The 23,500-nt window shown below is 37.3% G+C and overlaps 3 protein-coding genes and 1 pseudogene across 5 annotated transcripts; 2 read left to right on the top strand and 2 right to left on the bottom strand.

Moving 5' to 3' along the window:
- LOC122147591 lies at positions 1 to 1,944 on the bottom strand (annotated as a pseudogene).
- Positions 1,945 to 4,193: 2,249 nt separating this feature from the next.
- On the top strand, positions 4,194 to 6,301 carry LOC122147440 (beta-crystallin A3-2-like). Of its 2 annotated transcripts, none has more exons than XM_042770027.1 (5): positions 4,194 to 4,286; positions 4,494 to 4,612; positions 4,695 to 4,836; positions 5,586 to 5,725; positions 5,806 to 6,301. In XM_042770027.1, exons 1-5 carry the CDS (start codon positions 4,257 to 4,259, stop codon positions 5,951 to 5,953), a joined length of 579 nt encoding a protein of 192 aa, XP_042625961.1. In that variant the 5' UTR covers positions 4,194 to 4,256; the 3' UTR covers positions 5,954 to 6,301. The 2 variants fall into 2 exon arrangements, with proteins under 2 accessions (XP_042625961.1, XP_042625962.1); XM_042770028.1 differs by having other exon boundaries at positions 4,209 to 4,294.
- A 1,088-nt stretch (positions 6,302 to 7,389) lies between these two features.
- LOC109101560 lies at positions 7,390 to 12,572 on the bottom strand. The gene is made up of 5 exons (XM_042770026.1): positions 12,378 to 12,572; positions 11,970 to 12,057; positions 11,318 to 11,880; positions 8,417 to 9,863; positions 7,390 to 7,804 (listed from the first exon to the last, which is right to left on the bottom strand). Exons 2-5 carry the CDS (start codon positions 12,055 to 12,057, stop codon positions 7,428 to 7,430), a joined length of 2,475 nt encoding a protein of 824 aa, XP_042625960.1. The 5' UTR covers positions 12,378 to 12,572; the 3' UTR covers positions 7,390 to 7,427.
- Positions 12,573 to 14,703: 2,131 nt separating this feature from the next.
- LOC109101565 (transmembrane protein 33-like) lies at positions 14,704 to 22,644 on the top strand. 2 transcript variants are annotated; one of them, XM_019114929.2, is made up of 8 exons: positions 14,704 to 14,860; positions 15,556 to 15,636; positions 18,273 to 18,367; positions 19,011 to 19,198; positions 19,319 to 19,386; positions 19,474 to 19,607; positions 21,391 to 21,474; positions 21,723 to 22,644. In XM_019114929.2, exons 2-8 carry the CDS (start codon positions 15,583 to 15,585, stop codon positions 21,850 to 21,852), a joined length of 753 nt encoding a protein of 250 aa, XP_018970474.1. In that variant the 5' UTR covers positions 14,704 to 14,860; positions 15,556 to 15,582; the 3' UTR covers positions 21,853 to 22,644. The 2 variants fall into 2 exon arrangements, with proteins under 2 accessions (XP_018970474.1, XP_042625959.1); XM_042770025.1 differs by lacking the exon at positions 14,704 to 14,860 and adding an exon at positions 14,973 to 14,996.
- Positions 22,645 to 23,500: the final 856 nt, after the last annotated feature.

Genomic DNA, 23,500 nt, shown 5'->3' with positions numbered 1-23,500 from the left:
TCACTTGCTGGCCATGGTGTAGCAGGACCGTGTGGGTGCCACTGCAATGTCACGGATACGCCTCACAGACTGAAACTGAGGGCAACGGGCACCATACTCGTTAAAGTGTCTGTATTCACCCTTCTCCTCCAGGTACTGGCCTGCCACTAGTATCCAGGTACTGATCCACCCGCCCAGCTGAAGGAAACAAGAGTTAGTTAGTGTTTGTTGTCACCCGTTGAACTGTACTATGCTTTACTTGCTCACTTATAAATTTAAACCAGGGTTATTAAATCTAAAAACATACAAATTTTTTGTAAATAAAGTAGTTTTTTCACGATATATTTTTTTCCATTTTTTATTATGTTTATTTCAAAGCTAGTTTCCAAGGCAACAACTTATCTTTTTCATTTAGATTGTACTGAAATAAATTAGATAAAACTATATAGACAGTGGTTAAAAACACACTAATAAAAATGACAAAACACAATAAAGTTAGAAAAACTTTGAACGAAACTTTTGAATCATCTCAGCAAATGAAAATGGCATACTATAAATATAATCTAAAACCATAAAAAACATTTTCGTAAAAATATTTTAAAATTAAAACTAAATAATAAAATAAAATACTTTTTTGTTGCTTTTTTTTAGTTTGGGCACACTCTTGACAAATAAACGGACGTAAACTAATTTATCTTATTTAAAACCAGGTTATTATAGTACACTAAATCATTAAAATAATATTTTCATAAATAAATTTTTTTTTGACAGTATAATTATAAGTATTTCAGCCCTAGTTGCCAAGGACAAATATTTTTTGTTTAGTAACTTGATTTTACTAAAATAACTAAAAATGAAATAAAAATGGTATAAGAAAACCATAGATATAAAAAACCTAATATAAATTGACAAAAAAGACTTTAAAACTTTCAAAACTTAAAAAAATATACAACAAATAAAATGGCAAAATATACTAAAAATATAAATAGAAAAAACAAAAATAGTAAGGCTCAATTATGCATCGTAAGCATCTTGTGCAAGATATGTTAATGTTATATCTATCTATACTATCTCTTTTACGTATTTCTTTCTAGTTTTACAGTTTTAATAAGTGACAGCCACGTTTGTCAGTACTGATAAGCTTTTGGGATCACCACAAGCACACAGAGGTTTCATCAAATGAAAACATCAGGGGCTAAAGGGGATACTGTGCACTTACGTTCCACAGCTGACCATGATGCTGCCAACTCTGTCGGTGAATCCGTAAGAGAACAGACTAGGAACGTCATCATCCATGATCTCCATCTTGCGGCCCTTGTACTCGCCCACCTCATACAGGCAGATCTTGTGCTTCTCAGGTCCTGCAGGAGAAAACGCAATGAATGCATTGCGAAAGCATTCAAGTAATGGGCCTAAAGTTGTGAGAGTCTTTACACACCATTCTGACGGGTCTGAAGGAAAGCAGGTAGTCGTTCTTCTGGCAGTTGCTCCAAGAATCCCAACGAGGATACTCACCCTTCTCCAGGATGTACATCTCACCACAGAAGTTCATCTGCTGCAAAGCCCACAAAACTGCAGAGAGCACATAAAGAGGTGAGTGAGAATATGTTATTCTTTTTAAATCAATGCATGTTTAATAGATGCAGAGATGCTTACGGCCACACTCCACACGTAAGGAGCGACTCTGTCCATGCCCATTTCACAAACATTCATGCACTCCGAGCGTTAATCTCAATCATGGCGTCCCTGGAAGTTCTCCTGGTCGAACACATACATCTAATGGAAAGATAGAAACCTATTATTAACATTTTAATTCGATGTTCAAGCAGACATTCACATGTGTATGCTTATCTGAAAGCTTTACCTTGTAGGACATCATGCCCATCTCAGACTTCTTGCTCTGGGCTGCCTTGCCGTCGGTCTGGGAGGCAGTCTTTTTTTCTCCACTGGAAGACATGGCACCCCTGGGAGAAATGAATAATAGAGAATTAAAAGAAGGAATATTCATATAAATGTTATATAGCTCAGAAGATAAAACTGAGATTGAGAGAAATGAATAAAGAAATGGCAGGGCTGACTGCTATAAAATATTTGATGGAAGAGAGGGATGAAGTGTTTTATGAAATGAAAAAGACAAAAAAAAACAACATAAAACATAGGGGTCTAGGGTCTTTGGGGGAAAACAAGTGTAGGGACAAAGGGAAGTGTGTTGGTGTTGATGCTGGTAATGCAAATCAAACTTCTTGCCTCTTATACTCTCCAAGCTGTTAGGTTAAAGTTGAATGTGTATGTGTGAGTGGATATTCTGCTTACCTGTGTTCAGTGAAGTGTGTGTGTCCGTACCCAGGTTCACTCTGAGAGTGTTTTTTGCATCTGACTGTGCTCTCAGCTCTTATACCCCTGGCGCTGAGTCTTATGAGGATTACACTGAAACAATGAACATGCCGTGTTCAGCATACTTCACAGAAAAGAAGCCCCTCATCATCATCAGCACAGAGTGAGAAAAAGAGTATATGTGAGAGCCAAAAAGGAAAATAATTCAGCAAACAAGTTCCAACTTCAAACATATCACCACACAAGCTTCAACATTTAAGCCTAATAAATAAACAATATGGGGGAAAACAATCTATTTTTAGAGAGAGTGAAATTGAACTAATAACTGAAGGTGACCCTTTTTTATGCCACTTTACCAATGATTTAACAGTGGTTTACACAGTTTTTATATTATCAGTACATTTTGGGCTTAGGATGTATCATATATGTAGCACTGGGGAGACAAAAAAAAAAAAAGGATTTAATTATTAAAATTAAAATATACTTTACACTTTATACATTTGTGTATTATCCTGTACACATACACAAATATGGTTGTTCTACAAATCATTATATAAATAAATAGAGTAAATAATAATTATTACAACAACATGCAAAAATCTAAATTAAATAAATACAATATAAATGTATAAAAACATCCCAGACAGCATGCAGTGTCGGCCCAGATCCGGCCCGCATTGATTTCACGCGGGCCAAATCTGGGCCAACACTATGTTGCTGTCTGGGATTGTGCAACAGAAAACATTAGTGAACAATCATCTGTTAATTTAAGATGAATATTGGGTGAACATGCTCTCCTTAAGGGTCAGTTATGGATTCGACCACGTTGATAAAGAAAAGTAAGACTTTCCTTCACATTACTGCACATTCAGTGCAAGAGGGGATGATTTTTTAAAGAACTGAAACTAATTGTAAAGTTGATTTGGGTTCAGCTGATATGTATTTATATATTTATATTTTGCTCCAACCATTAATGTCCCAGTGAAATTCAGTATGGGTTTATTTAATCACACGTTGTAGATACTTTTATATTTGGTCTCCCCAGTCTTGAATGTCCCACCCTTGCAGCAAAATTGTAACTTGAATGAAAATGTAACTTTTCTCCTGGAGCCACAGCAGGTCAGATACTTTATTTCAAACCCACACTCAGCTGGAGCAAGTTCATTCAGCTAATCCCAGTATTTTGCGCGCATTGTGAGCAGGAGTGCTGACCTGCGCGATCATACTGGGACCAAACCCTTTGTGTGCCCTGCTTTCACCCAAAACTCTGAACTGCACTAGCCAGTGAATGGGCTCACAACACCCATGTGGCACTTCTATAGTATGTGCTGAGCTGGCGACCCTGGGGTCTGTCCCGCGAGCCCATCAGAACGCGCTTCACGCGCACCGCGCGCACAATAGCGGGTGCGCGCACGCGACGGTCGGTATAAAACCGAAGCGCCAGGTTCTCCGAAAGCTCCACGCGAAACCGGCGTTAAGGCGTGTGCCACACTCGAACTCAGTGACTAAACGGTAAGATCCCAATGACAGCTCACGGAGCTCATGGCATAATTATATATTTATTATGGCCTACTTTACAAACATCATTTTATGGCCACATTATGCGAATGGTTTTGATTTACATAAATCTAACAACTACAACTACAATTTATTACTAAAATATCAATTTTATTAATAAAGTAACGAATTAATCTAATATATCAATTATTGTTTGTTTTAAGTATCTTTTTGAAATCTTTAATGATAAAGAACAGTTTACCTTTATTACCTTGTTTTGTTTTGTTTATTACTACATATAAGTGTTTATTTATTTGACTTCATTTCACAATTTGCAACTAATATCATTGATAATTATTATGGTCTGTGTTTTTTTTTTTTTTTTTTTTTAAGATATAAGATGTATAGGTTTACTCGATCCGCCATGATGCAGCCCATGATCAACTATGGCATGGGAATGGCCCCTTTTCTTCAAGGTAAATATGCCATTAACACAACACACACACCAACACACCACACACACACACACCCACACACACACACACACACACATGTATTATACTAATGCAATAGATCCATACAAATTCAATTTTCATTTGTTTGAGGAACTTTTGCGTGTATATTATAGAAAATAATAATAATAATTCACACAAGACACTACCTGTGAGCTTTTGCTCTGCTAGGTGACTGTATTTGAGCAGGAACACTTCCAGGGAAAATGTCAGGAATTCACCTCAGAATGCTGCAACATCCAGGAGTGTGGCTTCGACAACATCCGTTCTATTCGCGTTGAGAGTGGCGCGTGAGTGCTTCCATACAGTATACTCTAGGGAGATTTCAGCAATGTTTGCCCATGTTTGACTGGATGTTCTCTCTCTCAATAGCTGGGTGGGTTATGAGCACCACGACTTCCAGGGACAGCAGTTCATCCTGGAGAGAGGAGAGTATCCTCACTGGGATGCCTACAGTGGAAACCTGTCATACCACGTGGAGAGGCTCATGTCTTTTAGACCTGTCTACTGTGCTGTGAGTTATTCATTGCCTTTCATATACTAGAAATCATAAAGGTATACAGTATTTTGTGCTGGCTAATATGTAATATTTATTCAACAAGTGAAAGTCTCCATAACAAGATTTTAAGGAAAAAAGCAAGTTGCATTGGAGTGGTCATGTGATCTCAACATAGCAGCCCTAATAGGTCAACAGTTGAGATTGGCTATATAGTTTATATCATAGATATGTATAGGTAGATGCCACATTTGACATGTCGACCTGTCCACCATCTCACAATAAAAATCAAGTTTGTATAAGAGTTTTGTCAGTCAATGAGATACCACAACAGCAGCCTCTGGTTGTAAAAACTGCTGAAATTTAAATTCCTGAAGAAATTGCATAAACTTTCACAGGTAAGAATGTGGTGGTTTGTGTTTTTAATATGTATTAGCTCAGTATTACAGCTTATTAAACTATAGCTTTTATTTTTAATCTGTCTGTTAATATGTCTATTTAGCTTTATTTTTATTTCAGTAAAAAAAAAAAAAATTTTGGTAAAAAAAAAAAAAAAAAAAAAGTTGCATCTTATTAAACATATTTTATTTCAGTTAGTTGCAGAGGCAACGTTTCAAATTTTTTCATTAAGTTTTTTTATTCTTTTATTTCAGCATTATTAAATTAACAGAATTTTTTTTATAGTTTTAGTTAACAACAACAGCACTGATATAATCACTTGAATATGTGGATATTTAGGGTTAATCTCTCTCTCGCTCTCCTCTCAGTCTCACCAGAGCAGTCGCATGACCATCTTCGAAAAGGAGAACTTCCTGCGCAATGTGGAGCTGTGTGATGACTACCCTTCTCTGCAGGCCATGGGATGGTGTGGTCCTGAAGTGGGCTCCATGCATGTGCAGTGTGGCGCGTGAGTCTCTTCTCTGTATTTTAATTTTCTCTTTTTGGCACAGAATTACCTAACCCTCATTTCTCCATCTATGTGTGTAGTTTTGTGTGTTACGAGTTCCCAGGATACAGGGGAAGGCAGTACATCATGGAGTGTGAGAGGCACAGCGGAGACTTTCAGCACTGGAGAAACTGGGGTTCCCACAGCCAGACCCCTCAGATCCAGTCCATCCGCAGAATCCAGCACTAAGAGCTCAGGCTCACCGGGGGACACTTCACCGATCACCCTGCCGCCCGACAAACACACTTTACATATACACACACTCACACAGTTTTTCCTAATGAGTGTCTTTTTATTCCTAGGAACACACACATCTACACGGCACACATACCATCATATTTTACATGAGGGTGCCAATCACATTTCTGACTATGACTGATGTCAAGTGCTAAACAACACCCTACCGAGGTGCTCAACACAACCAATGCAAATCAAAGCTTAGTTAGGCCATATCCCCGGAGGGGGACTGGCTGAGAGCTCAGAACAAGAACATCACAGACAAATAAATACTTAATAAATAAATTTGTGTTCACTTCAGTGACTCAGTTCTGTGCAGTTATTGTGTGTCAGGATGTGGGATACACAGAGTACGTTCATTTCATTAGAACCAATTCATAATCCAGTTCCATTATAATAATGACATTTAATGACTAGCTTAAGAAATATACAGTATTACACATGAATTGTTTTTCCGTCAATTTATAATAATCACACTGCTGATACTTCAAATTAAAGCAAATCTGATGAGTTTCTTATATGTTCATATTGAAATCTTTGCACTTTTTGTGTGGTTATGTGTTTAAGACAGTCAGTAATAGAGAAGCTGTGAATCTTTGTTGATTAAAAGTCAGCTTTACAGAAAACCATTGTTAATATTTTTAATATCGTATTATCTTCATTCCTTATCTGCATTTAGAAGATTAGACCTGGGCGATAATAAAGTTTATATTTTCCATCAATACATCCAAGCAGTTCAGATTTGCTATGTAGTATGTACACCTTTATGTCAGTGTACAGGATGTACTTATACATCCAACATTTAATATATAACTGATAATATAGTTCACCAGTAACCAACCATTTTTAACCACCATTTTTATAAACTAACATTAACAAATATTAATAAATAGTGTAAAACACATTGCTCAATGTTATTGCATGATAGCTTATGCATGAACTCATTTTAGCAAATGATACCTTATTGTAAAATGTTACCCAATATTATTTTTTATTGAGTTTTGCCATTTCCCTTTGAAAATTCAGAGCCCCATATTTGAACACAAGAACAACCAAGGTTGGATCCATGTCTTTTAATTCTGAACATGGCTACAAAAGATGGCAAATGACAAGAAAACTGTGTGCATTAATAGCAGTCTCAATAATTACGATAAGGCACGATTGTGACACAAATAAACAACTTTAACATTCAGAACTCAAATCTATAAAAATTTCTGATGCCTGAAACTGAAGCCACCAAAGTCTAAAGAGCAAATACTGCCAACTGTCACACGTGTGACCTCAACGTGTGTTGAATTATACACAGGAAAATGATACCATGTTCTAAGTCTTTGATCATTTGAGAAACTATTTTCAAATATGCACCAACACACACTAGAACTCTCTGAAGCTAAACAGTAATAAACAGTAACAGAAATTACTACGTTTAATTAGATCCTAAACTTATAACATCAATCTCGTCGTCTTCATCACTGTCCTCCTCCTCCTCTGTGCTGAGAACAATATCAGCAGTGATTGGCAGCACAGGGAAGGACTCAGACAAAGAACTAGAGACCTCCACAACATCAACATCCTCATCCTCTTCTGAACTGGCTATTGACCCTTGTGTGTTTCCGAGTTTCTCTAGAGGTGTGGTGGGGACCAGTGCGTGTGAGACAAAAGGCATGTCTGTCGTGTTTTTAAGCTTGAGGCCTTCTGTGCTGCATCTTTGCAAAGGACAATCATTGAGAGAGTCAGCAGTCTCAAATCTTTCTTTGCTGTAGCTGTCTTCCATCAGTCTCTCTCCCTTTGACATGGTGCAACCTGTGAATAAATAATAGTTACAACAGAGAAGTATTAATTAAAGCTGATCGTTAATTTCATGTTTTTGCTAATAACAAATGAATGACCAATATCAAATTGTTAGTCTGTTAAATCTATACTTTCTTGTCTAAATAAAAAAATCAATCACTTAAATAGTCAGGGTTGTTACAGTTAACTAAAGCTGAAGAATTTTATTAATCAAAATCAAGCTGAAATCAAATATAAATATTAGATGAAAAACTTAAGCAACTACTTGAAATAAAATAAGCTTAAGTACTAAAATGAATAAAGGTAAAACTGAAATAAAGATACACAAATAAAGGTAAAAAGAAAAATAAACTACATTTTAATTAAAAAATTTAATTTATCGTAATTATAAATACTATAACTGTATATAAATATTAAAACAACACTGCTACAATGCATCAAAACATTATAATATTCAATAATAACTATATATTCATTTTGTGAGGATTACAAAAGTTATTTCTGTTTTTGAAAATGTGTTTTAAGTGAGCACTAGATGGCAGTAAAGGTAATCTATATGTAAAATACCATTAAATATCCAAATCTCTAATATTGGCAAAGAATTGAACCTTTTTGAGCTCTTACAATTAGCTGATGGCAGATTCTGCTGAAGAAGAATGTTCTTCTGATTGCCAGCCTCCTTCATTCCCCCACTTGTTTCCTCATCTTTTTGGTTTATTCCGCTATTATTGTGCCCTTCAACCCTGATTCTAGCATTCTTCTCTTTATTCTCAGTCATTTTCACCTCAGCTCCACATACATGTGCATTTGCCAACCTCTCCTTTACTTTCTGTTTTTTCACCGTCCACATTCTGTTCTCTTCTCCTTTTTGCTCTTCCTCTCTTTTCTGCTGATTTCCCAAGATCTTTTGCATTAACTCAAATGCAGAAAGAGCTGGACGGGACCCAGTGGATTTATTCTGTGTGGCTGATTGCTTGGGTCGTGAACTCCCTGTAATGCACTGCACCTTCTTTTTTACAAGACTGGACTCTTTGGGAGCATGAAACTCTACAGAAGACTTTGCATCGGTCAAAATCTTCAATGTCTTTGTTGATTGTGTGGCACACTTCATGTTGTGGCCACTAGCTGTGTTCATGACGTTCATTAATGAACTCGTAACACTGCAGCTCGAGTCAGCTGTGCTGCTGGTGCACTTTTCTTCACTATGCAGCCTGCTAGCTGTCTTTCTCTTTTTCTTCTTTGGTAGCGAAGCCTCTACCTTCATCTTCTCTAATTGTTCTTTTTTTCGTTTTTTCTTCCGTTTGGCTAGAAGCTCGTCTATCCTAGGCAGTTCTTCAATAACATCCAGCTTCCTCTTCCTACTCTGGCTTCTGGTCATCCTGCCAGATTTAGGCTTCTGTTCACTTTGCTGTCCTGTTGATTTCTCCATTTCCACACCTGACACCTGCCAAAAACATGATGGCTTCTGTGGTCTACGAGCAGATGATCCTTGTGGTCTGTTCTTGGATAATGAGGCTTTTGATCCCTTTGTTGTTGTGTTCATAGAAGTGGCATGTGCATTTGATGTGTGTGTGTGGACTGTGTAATTCTGTGAGGACTGTCCACAGGTCTGGGTTCCATCTATTATGTTGGGCACCATTCCATCTTGAACGTCTGAATCGCATACAGCAACGTGTTGCTCAAACGTTCTCAGAAAACTATCAAGTATGTCAGACAGCTCACCTTCAGACTGCGGTTGGGTTATACCCAGATCCGTGAGCTTAACTGAGGACTGTGTTCTTGGATGATCCATGTTGGAATCTACAGTTGCAGTATTCGTTATTCCAATTTGACTGTTGGGCATAAATGGGAGCTGCGCAATGACGTCATCTATAAGCCAGTCCATTGGCTGAGCGAGGCCGCTCTGATTGGCTGCTGGGAGAGCTGCGGTGTGCATCAGGGATGGAGCTGGAGGGTTCATGGTTTTCTGATCAGGTGGTGAAATTCCACTGAAATTTTGGGAAACATCTGGTTCGGGCAAAGGACGTTTGCGGGGGCGACCTCTTCGCCCTCTTCGAGGTGGAGCTATTTCCTACAGAAAAAGAGACAAGTGTCGTAATTCAGAGAACATTAGAGTAAATGCTTAGTTGCATTTATAATTTGAAGGGGTCATATCACTAGTTAATATTTTTATATTTAATATACTTTTAATTTAAAAGTTTGGGGGTCAGTAAGATTTAAAAAAAAAAAAAGTAAAGTTTTTAAAGAAGTTATTTTGAGCTCATTAAGGCTCCATTTGTTTAAAAAAAAACTACAGGAAAAAAATGTAAAATATTATTACAGTTTAAAATAACATTTTTCTGTTTTAATATATTATAAAATATTAATTTATTCCTGTGATGTCAAAGCTGAATTTCTAACAGCCTTTACGCCAGTCTTTAGCGTCACATGATCCTGAAAATCGAAAAATTAATTCTGAAAGTGAAAAGAATTCAGAAAATGAAAATCGTAAACATGGTTTTTACTGATTCTTTAAAAATAGAAAGTTCAAAAGTTCATCTTTTGTAACATTATAAATGTAATTTTTGTTCAATTTAAATCCATTCTTAGTGGTCTTTCTGACACCAAACTTATAAATGGTAGTGTATTTTTAATATTTTAAATATTTCTGACATATAGGGGTCATGCATCAGTGCATTCATTCTAGTCTAACTGAATGGTCTTTTCGGTTTTGAGAGGATGTATTCCAGGTTAAAGTATGTTTTGATGTTTTATCCAAAGCAACACTTCTTAAGCTTATTTTCCTCAAAAGATCAAGGAAAATTAGATCGCTCATGATATGACCCATTTATATCATTCATTCGAACAGAAGTAAAAATCACAAAAAAACTTAGATTTTTATGTAATGTCATACCTCCTCATCTGAAGATGTCGTGAGACACCTACCTGACACACTGGTTCTACCAATCTGCCTCTGCTCCCTGTCTGTCTCTGCCTGGGTCTCCCCCTTGATGAAGACCTGCCTCTCTCTCAAATATCCCACATCGCTCCTCTGCCTTGTCGTCTCCGTTTAAGCCTCTCGTGATTCTTGAACATTTGTCTGGTGTCTAGCATCCTGCCAATCCTACCTCCACCTTGCCCCATCCAGGCCGACCTCGCCACTCTTCCGCACCTATTCGTGTTTTGCTCTCTTTTACAAATACTCAACCCTTCTCCCTTCAGAGCAAATCCTCCGCGTGCCCCAGCCCTCCGCACCCTTGTCGCCCTTCCCTCAGTTTTGATGTCCCCTCTCATTCCTCTCTGACTCTGCTCCCTCTGCCCTGCAGCCTGCACAATGTTGGTGTCAAGAAAGTAATTGATAAAACCTGGGATATTGTTCTCAAACCGTGCAAATGGTTCTAAAACACACTCCTCACCCTCTGAAACGCGCCCCAATGCTGGCTGGCATTCATTGGCCAATGTCTCAACATTTGTACTATGAGAAGGGTAAGGGTGAGGTGGCAGTGGGGTTGGAGGCTGTTGGTATGAAGCTGAAGGGGGACATACGTAGACCTGGGGCATGCAGGCTGGTCCACTCGCTGTGGGATACATTGCGGTTTCAGGGACCACATCCATGACTTGAAAGGAAGGCATGTTCTCTGGATTAACCTGGACGTTCTGAAGTGTGGCCAGGGTGATATCAGAGCCATCCGTGTACGTGCAGATCCCCTGATCGGTCCTCCATGATGACGTGCCAATCAAATGAACACTTTCAATGGTCTCTTTGGGGTTTTGACATTCAGAAGGGACGGTCTCAGTTTGACACTCTCTCTCCGCCACCTCTTTCATGCACTCCGTCTGTGTGTTTTGCTCAGTTGACGGCCTCTTTGCTACTTGCTGAGGTATGTCGATGCCTAGTTTGCAAGCTGCCGATAGGACTTCCTCTTTGTCCTCGTTCAACTGACCTGAGTACAGCAGACTGACCAGACTGAGCAACGTACAGGCCTCCACAGCTTGGACTTCTATCAGTCTCCTCTGTCCGTTCCGGGGTGATGGCATGGCTGACAGAGCACCACAGAGCCAAGGACTGAAGGCAGACAACACACAGCTGTGCACAGGCACTGACACACCTGGATAGGGGTGGAGAAAGTACAGTAAACATAATGGAAGATGGAAAAAGACTGATTAATGAGCAGAGGATGGACTTTCTATGTCAGACCTCGGGTCTGCAGCACAGTGTCACAGAACTCTGCCCTGCTCTGCTGTTTTTGCAGCTCTTTCACCAGAAGCGTCTCGAACGTCAACATCTGTGACAAACGAAGACATGCTCAGACACAAATTCAAAGAATGGTAGAATATGCAAGCTCTAAAAATTTAACGCTGCCGTTTCTCCGTGCAGCTGTGCAGACTACAGACACCTGTTGAGAGTCGGGGCCGTGCACGCTGATCTCATGGGAGTCGCTAGATGTGCAAACAGTTGTTAACATGATTTACTTTTCATGCACTCGCATGAAAATTATAAACAGATAAATATCTAATTGTGGTTAAGCAACTTAAATCGTTCAATGCTTGATACTGAAACATGTCCAGTCAAAACAGTCTTAGCGAATAAAAACTAAATTCTGACCTTTTGTCGTTATGACATGAGGAAATTCAATAACGGCAGTCGTTTATCCAATTTTGTCTCTCCTGTTTGTGTCGAAATCACTGGATTGTAAGAATGGTCGCACGTGCATCGCTACAAACTCGTGGAGCTCCACAGGTTTACGCAGATTACCGCGCCGAACTGACTCAAGCATTTCCACAGTGGCTCTGTCTGTCCGAGTATGTGGGAAAGCCACACTCTTTTATTAATATCAGCACAAGTGATATTTTTTTTTTTTTTTTTTTTGCGTCCTTGTGAGAGAGGGAGAGTGGAAAAACATTTTTAAATGTGGCAAAGCATTTTTAAAATTTCCTAAAGAAAATGTTAGTGGCGCTTGAATGTGTTCTGAGTGGTTGCAGTGATGACAAAGAGAAGAGTTCTGGGCCCGTATTCACAAAACTTTTTATCTTACCACTAAGAGTTCTCCTAAATAGCAGTAAAAGTTTTTAGCAAAGAGTTTTCTCTTAAAACCTATTCACAAAGCTGCTGTGACAAACTTTTACTAAGTAAGGAATAGAGAGAAGTCTTAAAGGGATACTCCCTCCCAAAATTTTGTCATTAATCACTTACCCCCATGTCGTTCCAAAATCATAAAAGTTTCGTTCATCTTCGGAACACAATTTAAGATATTTTAGATGAAAACCGGGAGGCCTGTGACTGTCCCATATGCTAAGTAAATAACAGTGTCAAGGTCCATAAAAGTTATGAAAGTCAGAATACTCCATCTGCCATCAGACGTGCAACAGGAACACTTTTTGTAAGAGAAAATAAACATAAAAACATACACAACAACCAAATAACAAAAATAATGACTTTATTCAACAATTCCTTCGTCAACAGTCTCCTCTTTGTCTCTCATATGCTCTTCTGTATCATCCGCGCCACAAGGATGCACTGTTTCTACATGTATTTAGCTTTGATTTGAAAGCGCATCCTTGTGGCGTGGATGATACAGAAGAGCATACGCATATGGAGAGACACAGAGGAGACTGTTGACGAAGGAATTGTTGAATAAAGTCATTATTTTTGTTATTTGGTTGTTGTGTATGTTTGTTTTCTTCGCTTACAAAAAGTGTTCCTGTCGCGTCATATAACCCAGATTGCACGTCTGATGGCAGATGGAGTATTCTGACTACGACTCATACCTTTTATGGACCTTGACACTGTTATTTACTTGGGAGTCTATGGGACAGTCACAGGCCTCTTGGTTTTCATCCAAAATATCTTAAATTGTGTTCCGAAGATTAACGGAGCTTTTACGGGTTTGGAACGACATGGGGGTAAGTGATTAATGACAAAATTTTCATTTTGGGGTGGAGTATCCCTTTAAGCTAAGAGTAAGGGCGGGGCTGACCTCGTTGCTATGGATGATGTCAGCATGCTTCCTAACTATGCCCACAGTGATTGGCTGATAGTCTCAGTCAGAGATTTATTCATCGAAATATTTTAAAGTAAAGATAAGAGTTTAAAAATAAGAATTTTGCCACATTCAAATAAAGATTTTAAAATGCAGGCTGTAACTAATTAAACAAATATGTGTTCAGCTAATTGTCAGCCTCTTACACGTATGCTTCTCATAATCAGTGAATATGCATATAAGCAGCCTTTTAATTAACAGAGTAGAATAATCATGGCTGATAGTAAGGCATGCAAATGTAAAAGAAAACCAAACTGGACGCAAGAACAGCTGTTTCTTCTTGCCCAACTGGTTAATGAAAACAAGGACACAATCAAAGGAACATTTAAAGTTGGGATAACTTTCAAAACCGAAGGTGATACCTTTATAAAAGCTTATTATCTTCAAATATTTCTAAAATGTTTACGTTCTGAGGCAGATTGCCTGCAACAGCCATTTTAGGATAGTTAGTGGCTTGGACTTAGGAGTCCTCTTCACTACTCCTAACGTTTCACAGATTTAGGAGCTAGTTGTAGCGCTAAAATGCTTTGTGAAATACTTTTAGATTTCTAAATTTAGGACTGACACGCCCATTATTTTTAAGATTTTCTCCTAAATCGGTGAGTTATGCTACTTTTAGCCTTAAAATGTTTTTTGAATATGGGCCCTGGGCCCGTATTCATAAAACATTTATCTTACTACTAAGGGTTCTCCTAAATAGCAGTAAAGTTTTTAGCTAAGAGTTTTCTCTCAAAACCCATTAATAAAACTGCTGAGACAAACAGATTATTTGAAATAAGGAAACAGCTAAAAATAAAAAACACAACTGGCAGATGATTGAAAACCATAGCACGGCAATGAATTTGCTTTAGCAAATCATGTGGGCCGAAACGTCGCGAGATTTCAGAAATTCACACGAGGTCGCGAGGTCGACTCAGCTGACCAACCTCTCGTGCGTTATTGCCACAGTCTATGGTTATTACGGAGAGAAGCGCGTGCGCCCTAAGCTGTGAAAATAACGCCAATTTTTACCTTCTCACGAAACGTGATATTCAACAATATATCGCAGGTATTAACAAATTTCATATGACATCTATGGTAACGTAAATATGCGCAGAAGTTGCAGGTATTTCAGGGCTGTCAGTGGATGCAGTCAGTGGCTGTGTGAAGAGTTAGCTTGTCGGCTACATTGTTAGCTCCTCTGGGTAACGTACTGAAGAGTGTTCTAGATTTTTCCGACTTATTTCAACTAAAATTAATAGCGTACTTTATAACTACATGATGGACAATTCTTCTACTTTTATTTACGTATTATAAATAAAAAATCTGGCGACGCTTGACGGGTGTACAATATTTGCTAATCTGTAATTGTTGATGGTTGATATTCATGACTAGTTAGTCAGCATTTACGTTGACAAGTGTAGTTCTGCTTTGGGTGGACATTATGAATGTATTTCTACTGATTTGTAGTAGTGCCTTGGTGAAACAATATAATGTTTTTTTCAACAAATTGTTGTAAGAAAGCTTCATGTTTAAATAAGCAATAGAGCTAGTAAGAGCTAATGTGCTTGCTAATGTACCCCACACCTTTCAAACTAGACTCTAACTCATTAAGAACTGTTTCAGGGTTTAGAAAGACTAGCTCATGTCACTTTGTCCATTTCTTCGTTCCTAGAGTTAATAAGCAAGCCTGTGTGCATGAATATGTGATGTGTGTGTGTTCTGAAGTTCTGGGTGCAAGCTTATTTTTATTATTTCTCTCAGGAAATAGAGCCTTGCAATATTTGAAAGATGGCAGACACAGAGCAAAGGAGTCCACCTCCTCAGCCTCAGACTGGTCCTGTGGTAAGTGCTATGTCTTTTTAGGTTTGTTAAGCTTCTTTTAAGTACTAAACAATGACCCAATGATATGTTTCCTGAGAACTAAAAAAAACAATTTTGTTCTTTTAATGCCATTACATTGTTTGGAGCATAAGAAACAAATGGAGAAAAAAAAACTTTTTTTTTTTTTTAAATATTTTTTTTTTATTCTGTGTCCTTTGTAGAGGACACCAGGACTAAGGTATTCAAAATAAATAATAAATAAATAATATACATGAAAAGGCATGTATAGGCAAAACAATGTTTTATTTTTCCATTCACCAAATCAGTTTTTAGGTTTCAGGCTATTTTTAAACAAACTTTATACAAAGATGATTCTCAACTATGTTATGAAAGATATGTTAGGACAGAATGATTTGGTCTTAAGGATGTAACGATTCACTCAACTCACGATCCGGTACGATTCACGATACGATTTTCTCATGATTTTTTTTTTTTTCAACAAAATTAGATTTAAGAAATTATTAATGAAAAGGTGTCCTTTTATTATTGCTTGGACAAAGTTCTGCAATTTTCTTTGTGAAATTGAGATCTCAAAAAACCAAATTGTAATGAAATTGTCAAATAACAAAACTAAATTGAAATTTTAAAACGAACCCCAAATCTAATTAAATATTAAATCAAAAATCAAATAATAAATCAAAAATCTCTTCATATAAACAAAGGCTTTGCTTGTGGTCTTTCCATTCAAAATTAGAGGCAACCACTGCATTTTAATCACAATCCAAACGAAGATACTGTTTTAGGGTGTACCGGCGGGTTTATTTTTGGTGCAAAAATTGTGGTTCCCAAGCAAAATGCAAAAATATAAATGTAATGACAAAACTAGGATAAAGTAATAAAGTCCAAAATAGATACAAAAACTGTACAAAGAAAATACATTTTTAAGATGCTCAAGAGGGAATTATGGCTATGCCAATTTCCTGGCCCAAAAATACCTCAAGGTCCCCCACACACAACAAGCTCCAAACACTTTTAAAATGAGTACCTGGAGTCCTTTTATAGTATTAGGCTCCTCCCATTTCTGGAGCATAACAAGTGGAAGTCAATTATAATTTTAAAGCAAGTTAAAGCTACATAAATACACACACAAAAAGGCATTAACCTGCAACATATGCATCACACTACTGATCAAAAAGTAAATAAACAACACTGCAAACAAAAATGCATGAGAAATTCTTGTTTTCTTGATTTTCCGCCTGTGATGTCACTGTAAATAGAGATGCCCTTCCTACTGGCAAATGGATGCTTTAAAAATGGCAGCTTTCACTGCACATGGGTTTGCCAGTTGATAGTGGACTCACAATGTAAGCAAGACAATGTTTTAAATGTATATGTTAGTTTGTGGCATGGGAAATAAATTGTTACCATTTGTAAAAGTGTTTGGTGTGCGTTCTTTGAAATTTTAAATCATATAACAAGTCCAATTGAAGCTTTATTTAATGTGATGTTATAATGCAATCTGGACCTGATGTATGTGTAGGATATGTTTGTGTATATATGAACTTCAAGTTGATGATGTACCTATTGAGGGTTGTTATTAATTAATGGATCTTTACAGTGATTGGGCTTGAATCAGTTTTTAACTGGGGTGTACTTTGATGTCATGTTTGAAAAAAATTCCTTATGAAGGTAATGCGACCGAAACGTAGCCTTTAAATAAATAATTTGCATTTTTTGCATAGATAGTGTGCGGGATTTGTTTTTTGCTTTTAAATCATATAACAAAACATTAAAAATTGAGGCCAAAACAAACAAAAGACAAGAAAATTGTATAACCAACACAACGAAACTAAGCAAAGGGCCACAAAGGGCATATTTCACCACACATAAACAGTAAAATAACAACACAACTATTATATCTGATGTCATTTTGCCAGCATCTAGTTTGTTTGTGTGTATAATGGTGGAAACTGTTCATGTGTGTACATGCACTTTAGCAGTCCTTTCAAAATAAGTTATAGGTCACAGTACGTCGGTGACATACTGTATACATGTTTTTTAATCTAAATTAGATTGTGTAATTTGAAATTTTAAAACAAAAACAGAATGCTCAGACTTTAGTTTTGTGATACTATACTACATAAAACATCTGCATAAAACAGAAACAGCAGACAAACTAAATGAGAAGAATATACACACTCAAAAATAATGCAGAACTGCACTGTACATACTGCAGTAATATGGATTATATGGAGGTAAGATGCAAAAGCAGCAGTGCTTCTTAACGCTTCTTTAATATGCATTATACAGAGATGAGATGAAAAGAATATACCATCTAAACATTTCTAGAAACAGTCAGTTCCTCTCAGAGATACATTCATATAAACTCCCACCCCAACTGTATCGCGATTCGTTTGTATCTTTTTTTGAATCGTCACATATTTGTATCTTTTTTGATGGCTTGTGGTGAATTGTTACATCCCTATTTGATGTACTATTTTACTTTATGCAATATGTGCTTAAAATGTCTATAAGTTGGTATTCCCATTCTGTACAATATATTGGTCAGGCTCTAATATTTATATATATTGAGTAACAAATATGTAATACTTATGTTCGTTATAACCTTGACTCATGATCATATTAATGTATTGCAGCAATTCCTCTTGAGTAATAAGCTGGAAACGGCTATGTGGCTGTCACGGCTGTTCACAGTCTACTGCTCCATCATGTTCATTCTGCCACTACTTGGGTGAGTCATGTTCTTTTACAAGGCAGGTTCACAAGCTTTTTTACCATCCTGTTTTGTTCAAAAACTGGGTGCAACATATGTATTAAGGATCAGATTGACCCACATTGGTTTTCATTTGCCAAAAATTGGCACTATGAAAAACACCTTAAAGATTCATATAAAAACAGAAAACCTCCATTGTAGCTTGTCAGACAATGTGGAACTAGATCAAAAAAGTGAATGTTTAAAGTGGATTTTACCTGGCATGATTCAGAAGACAAGTCTCAATTTCAGGTAAACTTTGAGTCTCAAATTTTATAAGTTCTAATGAATTTCAAATTTGAACACAAAAGTTGTAACAATCTGCCTTTCCAAAACACATCTCTGTGTTGAAACTTTGCATGCACATTCATGACCCTAATTGAGAAAAAGTCACAACATTTCAAGAAGCAATAAAGTTTAACCAGCAATTTGAAAATTCAGTGTGGGTCAATTTGACGCCAGCACAATAGGAGTTAACGATATTGTAGTTTGTGGCATCACATTAGTATGATGAGGACTATTTAGGGTAGTAAGGAAGGACACAGACATACTCACAGATTTTTAATTTTATTTTTTAAGTGAATGATTGGAAGAAGAATCTTTATTTTGTTTTTCTGTCCAGGCCTCAAGCAGCTACTAACTTCTATCAGAGAGCATTACTGGCAAACGCCTTGACCAGCGCTCTGCGTTTGCACCAGAGACTTCCTCACTTTCAGCTGAGCAGAGCCTTCCTGGCCCAGGCCTTACAGGAGGACAGCTGCCACTATCTCCTCTACTCCCTCATACTAGTCAACTCCTACCCTATCACAAGTATCCTTTCTCAAAGACCCCTTCCTTTGGAAGAATCTTGGAGGGGAAATATCTCTTTTGTGTGTGTGTGAGTGTTATGGCATCATATTGTCTTTATGCAGCCTTGACTTTTGTTCTCAGTGAGCATTTTTCCAGTGTTCCTCTTTTCACTTCTCCACGCCACCACCTACACTAAAAAAGTCCTTGATGTAAGTCTCTGCCTTTACTTATATTGCTCAGATGTGTATTTGTCATAATTCCATCCTGAATTTTGTCTCTGTTTCATCTGTTCTCAGACCATGGGTCCAAACAGCCTTATGTTTGTGAGGAACTTTTTGAACAAGCTCACAGCCAATCAGCAGAACATCCTAAAGTTTATTGCTTGCAATGAGATCTTCTTGATGCCAGCTACAGTCTTCATGCTCTTCAGGTCAGTGCTGACATTCAGCTGTTTGGTCCAGTGTTAGAAAAACATTTAAAACCCTGTAAATTCTGAAATATGAAATAATAGTAGGGATGTAACGATGCACCCTGAGGTGGTTGAACATCGATACAAATATGTGATGAATCAAGTCAGCTGAGATGTTAAACGAGTCACAATACAATTGTGGGTGGGAGTTTATGTGAATGTATCTCTGAGGGGAACTGCTGACTGTCTTTAAAAAAGATGGTATTTTCTTTTCATCTTGCCTCTGTATAATGCATATTAAAGTAGTGTTTAAAGGTCCACTGAAGTGGCTTGAAAGACGCAGCATTATTCTATGTGATGACGTAATTTCAACTGAAACAAGAAGGTAGAGCAGGACTCTTCTACTCGTCAGTGTTGTTTCTGATACAGAGTCTTAACAGTTTTTCCTCCTAATCTCATCCATATTGTTATAAAATATAGCATTCTGTGTAGAATTCAAATGGATTCGATACCACTGCACCATCTTGTGCATATGACCCGCTCCATGCTATTGTGTCTCTGGACCGGAGCAGAGTGTGTGTACACTGTGGCAATCGCCTCACACAATGCAAAACCAGACTTCATTTGGCCCAATGGAAAGCATATTTACACTGTCTAATCGTTTCCTATCCCCTATATAGTTTACTACGTGCCATTCAGCATACCGAAAATACTACTACTGTGAACAAGTGACCGATTTCAGCCGCTGCTTCAGTGTATATTTATAGTGTGGGGGGTGGGACGCTTCAGACTCTAGAGAGCATTTGATTGGACAGAAAATCTGATGAGAAGCTGAAGTGCAGGGTGATGTCATCAAAATCATTGATCTATATTGCCGTAAGTGAGAGACTGTAAGTTTTGAATGATTATATCTTCTAAATGCAAATTTTGTCATTGTTAGAAAATCATATCATGAAATCAGTTTTGTGAATCATATTGCATCATGAGCTGAGTGATTTGTTACATCCTTAAATAATAGCAAAGACAATAGAATACCCAAGACGTGTCACTCAGTTTTGAATGGGGAAAAATGCAACACTCAATTTGTCCACTCTATTGAACGAAGCCCCGCCTTTTGAGTAAAAGAGCCAATTGCTAATCAGTAAAGTCAGCTGCAGTGGCCGTTAGAAGTCCTGGTTGCTATAGAAACAGTCAGCGTTTTGAGATGTGCGCTCAGGATTGTGCATGTGCACTGGCTGGTCGAGCCTGAAAAATAAGCTTTAACGCTGTTTGTGCAAAAGAAACCACATTTGAGACAGTTGTTGTCAGATTTAATTGGTGATTTCAAATATGAAAGTTAATCTTGGTGAACAGTTTTAGAGAATTTGATGTTTACCCATTCAAAGAGATAGGAGCTGCACTTGCATGCCCGAGAGGCGTTTCAAAGATGGCCACCGAGTGACATGACTTGCCTCAAAAGGACTTTGTGTTCATCTTGAAATAATACTAACAATATAAAAGTTGCTCTTACATTAACTTTATAAAAATCATTAAAGATTTCAAAGCAAAAAGACGTGTACCACAACCTGACATTTTTAGACAGTTTGATTGTTGCTAAAAAGTATAATCAAATGACAGAATTCGTAGTAGTTTGTGCAGGGATTTTCAGCAAAATTTTTATAATTTAGCCTTAGAAATGTATGTATCGAATATGATACAGTAGGCTTTATAGATTTAAAAAAGTAGTAGTTTGTTGCTGGTATAAAACATGATTAAAGCCATGCCATGTTTCTTGTAATAAGGTGTTTGATTTTGTGATTCACAGTGGTCAGGGCAGCTTGCTTCAGCCATTCATCTACTACAGGTTTCTCACTCTGCGCTATACCTCAAGACGCAACCCATACTGTCGGTAAGAATCTTGTCTTATGAACACAGTGAGCAGTGTTAGATGAACACATGCATACTTTACCCAAAATATGGGGTTCTGCATGTTGTTTTCATTTCCATGACAAATGAATAATTAGAGCCAGTTAGACGCTCAGCAGTTTGTTAATGTATACTACAATTATTCATATGTGTTGTGTGTGTGTGTGTGTGTGTGACAGACCAGAATCAGTGTTCAGTCTTACTGTGATTTTTGTGTTTTTGTCCTGTCAGGACTCTGTTCACGGAGCTGAGGATTTTACTGGAGCATTTTGTGATGAAGCCTAGCTGTCCGGCCTTCTTCAGGAGGATGTGCCTCAACAGCATTGCCTTTATTAGCCGCCTTGCTCCCACCGGCGTCTAACTAACATACACAAACTACTACACACAGTTCACAGAATGGGACAGTTTCAAGATTGACTTACAAACAGGATGGCCAGGTCTGATCACTCAGAGATGGATGTCCTCTTCTGCACTGAGGACTGCGCTGCGTATGTTTGGAGAGACTATCAATCTGACAGACTACATCCAAAAACAAAACAGCAAGAAGATGCATCTCTGTGGACAGTTGTCTGTTAAGGGGGTACAACCATTTTTAGTTCATTAGAGCTTTTATATTCATATTGATTTTCAGGGGGTAGAGAGGAGCCCTTGAGATGTTTAATCTTAACTGCTATGGTAAATAGATATAGCTCTTACTAGCTTGTCTTTCTAATGAAATCATACCACTCTGAGAAATCAAATTTCAGCTGTCATTAGGCTTGTCTGTTCTTTTGTTTGATTCCATTTTTTTATGTTCTTGCTAAAACTTTTTTTTATTGTTGTACTGGATTACCTTGAAAATCTACCTTTCCCAATAGTTGACAATGATCTGAATGAGTTCAGGAAGTTTCATATATAACTTATATAACATGCCTTTTTCATGTGAACTGATGATTGTGTTGTCAAATATTCTGTGATTCTCGTCTATTACATAGAGCCCTATACTCAGCTGTTCTTTGCATTCTATGTGATTTATGTTCAGGGCAAGTTGTAACTGCATTTGAGAATGTCAATTATTTGCTTGTTTAAGGCATGTTGATACTATTATATTTATTGCCTCTGTTTAGAACTATAGTCTATTTAGATGAATCAAATAAAATGTGTTAGATTGTAACTACCACTTATGGTTTAATTTTAGATTTTAAAGCTCTAAACAGTTTTACTGAACAATTTAGAACCGATATGTTGCACTAATAATTTAATACACCAAGACTACTATAAATGATTGTACATGGATTTTTTTTTCTACCATACCAAATCTTAATTTTATGGCAATATAGTTGATGTTACTGTGCCACTATAATTATTTTGCTTAATTTCAACATTAAGATATAGTTAATTAGCAGGGATATACAAACGCATGAAATGTTTATAGAGCGAGAGCATTTCCTCTGGGATAAATGATCCAGTGCCCATTGAACAGGTCCACAGAATTTATAGAACCTCTTGAAATGCCTCATGAAATTTGACTATTTGAGGACAGTTGTGGTTTGGGTTGCGGATACATTTTTTGTGTCCCATGATATAGTAACAGTTTTGACCTGTTCATAGTGCATAAACATGCTATAACGGACTAGTGGAGGATTGCCACTTAATTTGCTTAAGTTTTAATTTAATGTAGTACCTGAAATCAATACTTAAGTCATGCTGTATTGAGATCATAACTTACATTTGCATTGCCATTTGTGGCAACACAATTCTTTTTAGCAATACTATGATTTTACAAGAGAAAAAGGTGGAAAGAGAACAATAAGACTTCAGATGTCGTTATCCCCTCAGCAGTACTTACATCAGTAAACAATTGCCAGGATAAAAGAAACCATTTTTTAATGCACCATTTACGCTAACATTGTAAAGCCATGTTTAATTTGACCATGACAACAAAATTACCCATTTAGTACCTAATTCAACAGCTAGTTCAAATCCAGCTAGCATTTAAGTGACTGCATGGAGGACCATTTTTACACTGA

The sequence above is a fragment of the Cyprinus carpio genome, chromosome A14, assembly GCF_018340385.1.
Source record: "Cyprinus carpio isolate SPL01 chromosome A14, ASM1834038v1, whole genome shotgun sequence".
NCBI classification, from domain to species: domain Eukaryota; kingdom Metazoa; phylum Chordata; class Actinopteri; order Cypriniformes; family Cyprinidae; genus Cyprinus; species Cyprinus carpio.
Note: the sequence above shows the minus strand (reverse complement) of the source record. Positions and strands in the feature narration are given on the sequence as shown.

What these genes read in the sequence shown, in the direction of transcription:
- LOC122147440 (XM_042770028.1), top strand. Translation starts at nt 4,211, where the DNA reads ATGTATAGGTTTACTCGATCCGCCATGATGCAGCCCATGATCAACTAT. An exon ending in TTAGACCTGTCTACTGTGCT is followed by an intron (nt 4,837 to 5,585) that starts GTGAGTTATTCA and finishes CTCTCCTCTCAG; the next exon opens with TCTCACCAGAGCAGTCGCAT. An exon ending in ATGCATGTGCAGTGTGGCGC is followed by an intron (nt 5,726 to 5,805) that starts GTGAGTCTCTTC and finishes CTATGTGTGTAG; the next exon opens with TTTTGTGTGTTACGAGTTCC.
- LOC109101565 (XM_019114929.2), top strand. Translation starts at nt 15,583, where the DNA reads ATGGCAGACACAGAGCAAAGGAGTCCACCTCCTCAGCCTCAGACTGGT. An exon ending in AGCCTCAGACTGGTCCTGTG is followed by an intron (nt 15,637 to 18,272) that starts GTAAGTGCTATG and finishes AATGTATTGCAG; the next exon opens with CAATTCCTCTTGAGTAATAA. An exon ending in AGACGCAACCCATACTGTCG is followed by an intron (nt 21,475 to 21,722) that starts GTAAGAATCTTG and finishes TTGTCCTGTCAG; the next exon opens with GACTCTGTTCACGGAGCTGA.
- LOC109101560 (XM_042770026.1), bottom strand. Translation starts at nt 12,057, where the DNA reads ATGTTGACGTTCGAGACGCTTCTGGTGAAAGAGCTGCAAAAACAGCAG. An exon ending in CCTGCATGCCCCAGGTCTAC is followed by an intron (nt 9,864 to 11,317) that starts GTATGTCCCCCT and finishes CTTTTTCTGTAG; the next exon opens with GAAATAGCTCCACCTCGAAG. An exon ending in GAATCTGCCATCAGCTAATT is followed by an intron (nt 7,805 to 8,416) that starts GTAAGAGCTCAA and finishes ATTTATTCACAG; the next exon opens with GTTGCACCATGTCAAAGGGA.